A 1,099-nucleotide genomic window follows, 5' to 3' on the forward strand; every position below is an offset into this window, starting at 1 on the left:
TATAAATTATTCTAGGCGGATTTTCTGTCTGAATTTCTAAATGCGTCTTTTAGTCACAGAAGTAAATGTTACCCGCTCCATCTGCCATTCTCTGTCATTGTGATGCAATTTTACTTGTATAGAAAAGATATCAAAAATAATAATTTAATCCAGCACAGGAAATAAACCGAGGACATGAACAGTGTTAATCCAACCTCTGGTCCAACTAAATACTGCACAGATAAAATGCATGCTAGCAATTTACTAAGTTTACATTTTTATTAATAATTAATATTAATGTAGCAGGGTTGTATTAATTAAGTTTTACATTTATAACAATGTACAATGCTACAATGAACCAATTTTTTAATTTTACATATGCATTTTTCAACCCCTGATCAACTTCGAGAAAAAAAGAAGCTCTAACATACTGACATCTTTTCAGATGACAGATCAAATCTACTGACAGATTTATTAGCGCAAAAAGTACACTTGCAAAACAAATAGATAGATAGATAGATAGATAGATAGATAGATAGATTATAAAAAGTGTTTTAGTTTGTGCCTTGCGTGTGGTCTACATCAGATTGCACACCACTGCGGTATTTTTAAAGGAGACTTCTAGCACTCATTCCCAGTCATCTTCACCTGCGTGTAGAGAGCCCAGCAGGCTCCGTTTATATTACAATAGATTATGCGCAAAGATACCTACTTATAGCCTAACTACACAGATGTGATTAAAAAAGCACATGCAAAATGTCAAAGATATATCATAAACTCTGTAGTTACATTACCTGACTGTTTCAGAAAAAATATAAGCATCAGTCACCCTGTGTTTCCATATGATCCCGTTATGCAGCTAATGATGCCTCTGCTCCAGAGATCTGACTGTACTGCGCTGCATGCTGCACGCTCCTCAGAGCAGTCTCAGGTGAAGCCAAGCCACGCCTCTCTGGGTAATATTCATGAGCGACCACGCCTCCTCTACTATCTGTCCCAATGTCACTTCTCTAAAGCATTGGTTTACAGCATTTTAGTTTTATTAACGTTTTTTTTTTTTTTTTTGAGAGAGAGAATGCAACGGACTTGTGCATTCATCGGGGGTGGAGGGTTAAATGTG

The 1,099-nt window shown here is 36.4% G+C and overlaps 1 protein-coding gene across 4 annotated transcripts in view; it reads right to left on the minus strand.

The window, feature by feature from the left end:
• The window catches only part of LOC107684071 (semaphorin-4G-like), a 29,864-nt gene extending 29,003 nt beyond the window's left edge, over nucleotides 1-861 (minus strand). The window contains exon 1 of one of the 4 annotated variants that reach the window (XM_016480231.1): nucleotides 809-861. In XM_016480231.1, the coding sequence (XP_016335717.1) occupies nucleotides 809-821 (13 nt within the window). In that variant the 5' untranslated portion in view covers nucleotides 822-861. Of the gene's footprint in view, nucleotides 1-773 lie in introns of all 4 variants that reach the window. The other 3 variants (XM_016480226.1, XM_016480230.1, XM_016480225.1) reach the window with 3 other exon arrangements.
• Between the last annotated feature and the right edge of the window lie 238 nt (nucleotides 862-1,099).

This window comes from Sinocyclocheilus anshuiensis, unplaced genomic scaffold (genome assembly GCF_001515605.1).
Source record: "Sinocyclocheilus anshuiensis isolate Anshui unplaced genomic scaffold, SAMN03320099.WGS_v1.1 scaffold553, whole genome shotgun sequence".
NCBI lineage: Eukaryota > Metazoa > Chordata > Actinopteri > Cypriniformes > Cyprinidae > Sinocyclocheilus > Sinocyclocheilus anshuiensis.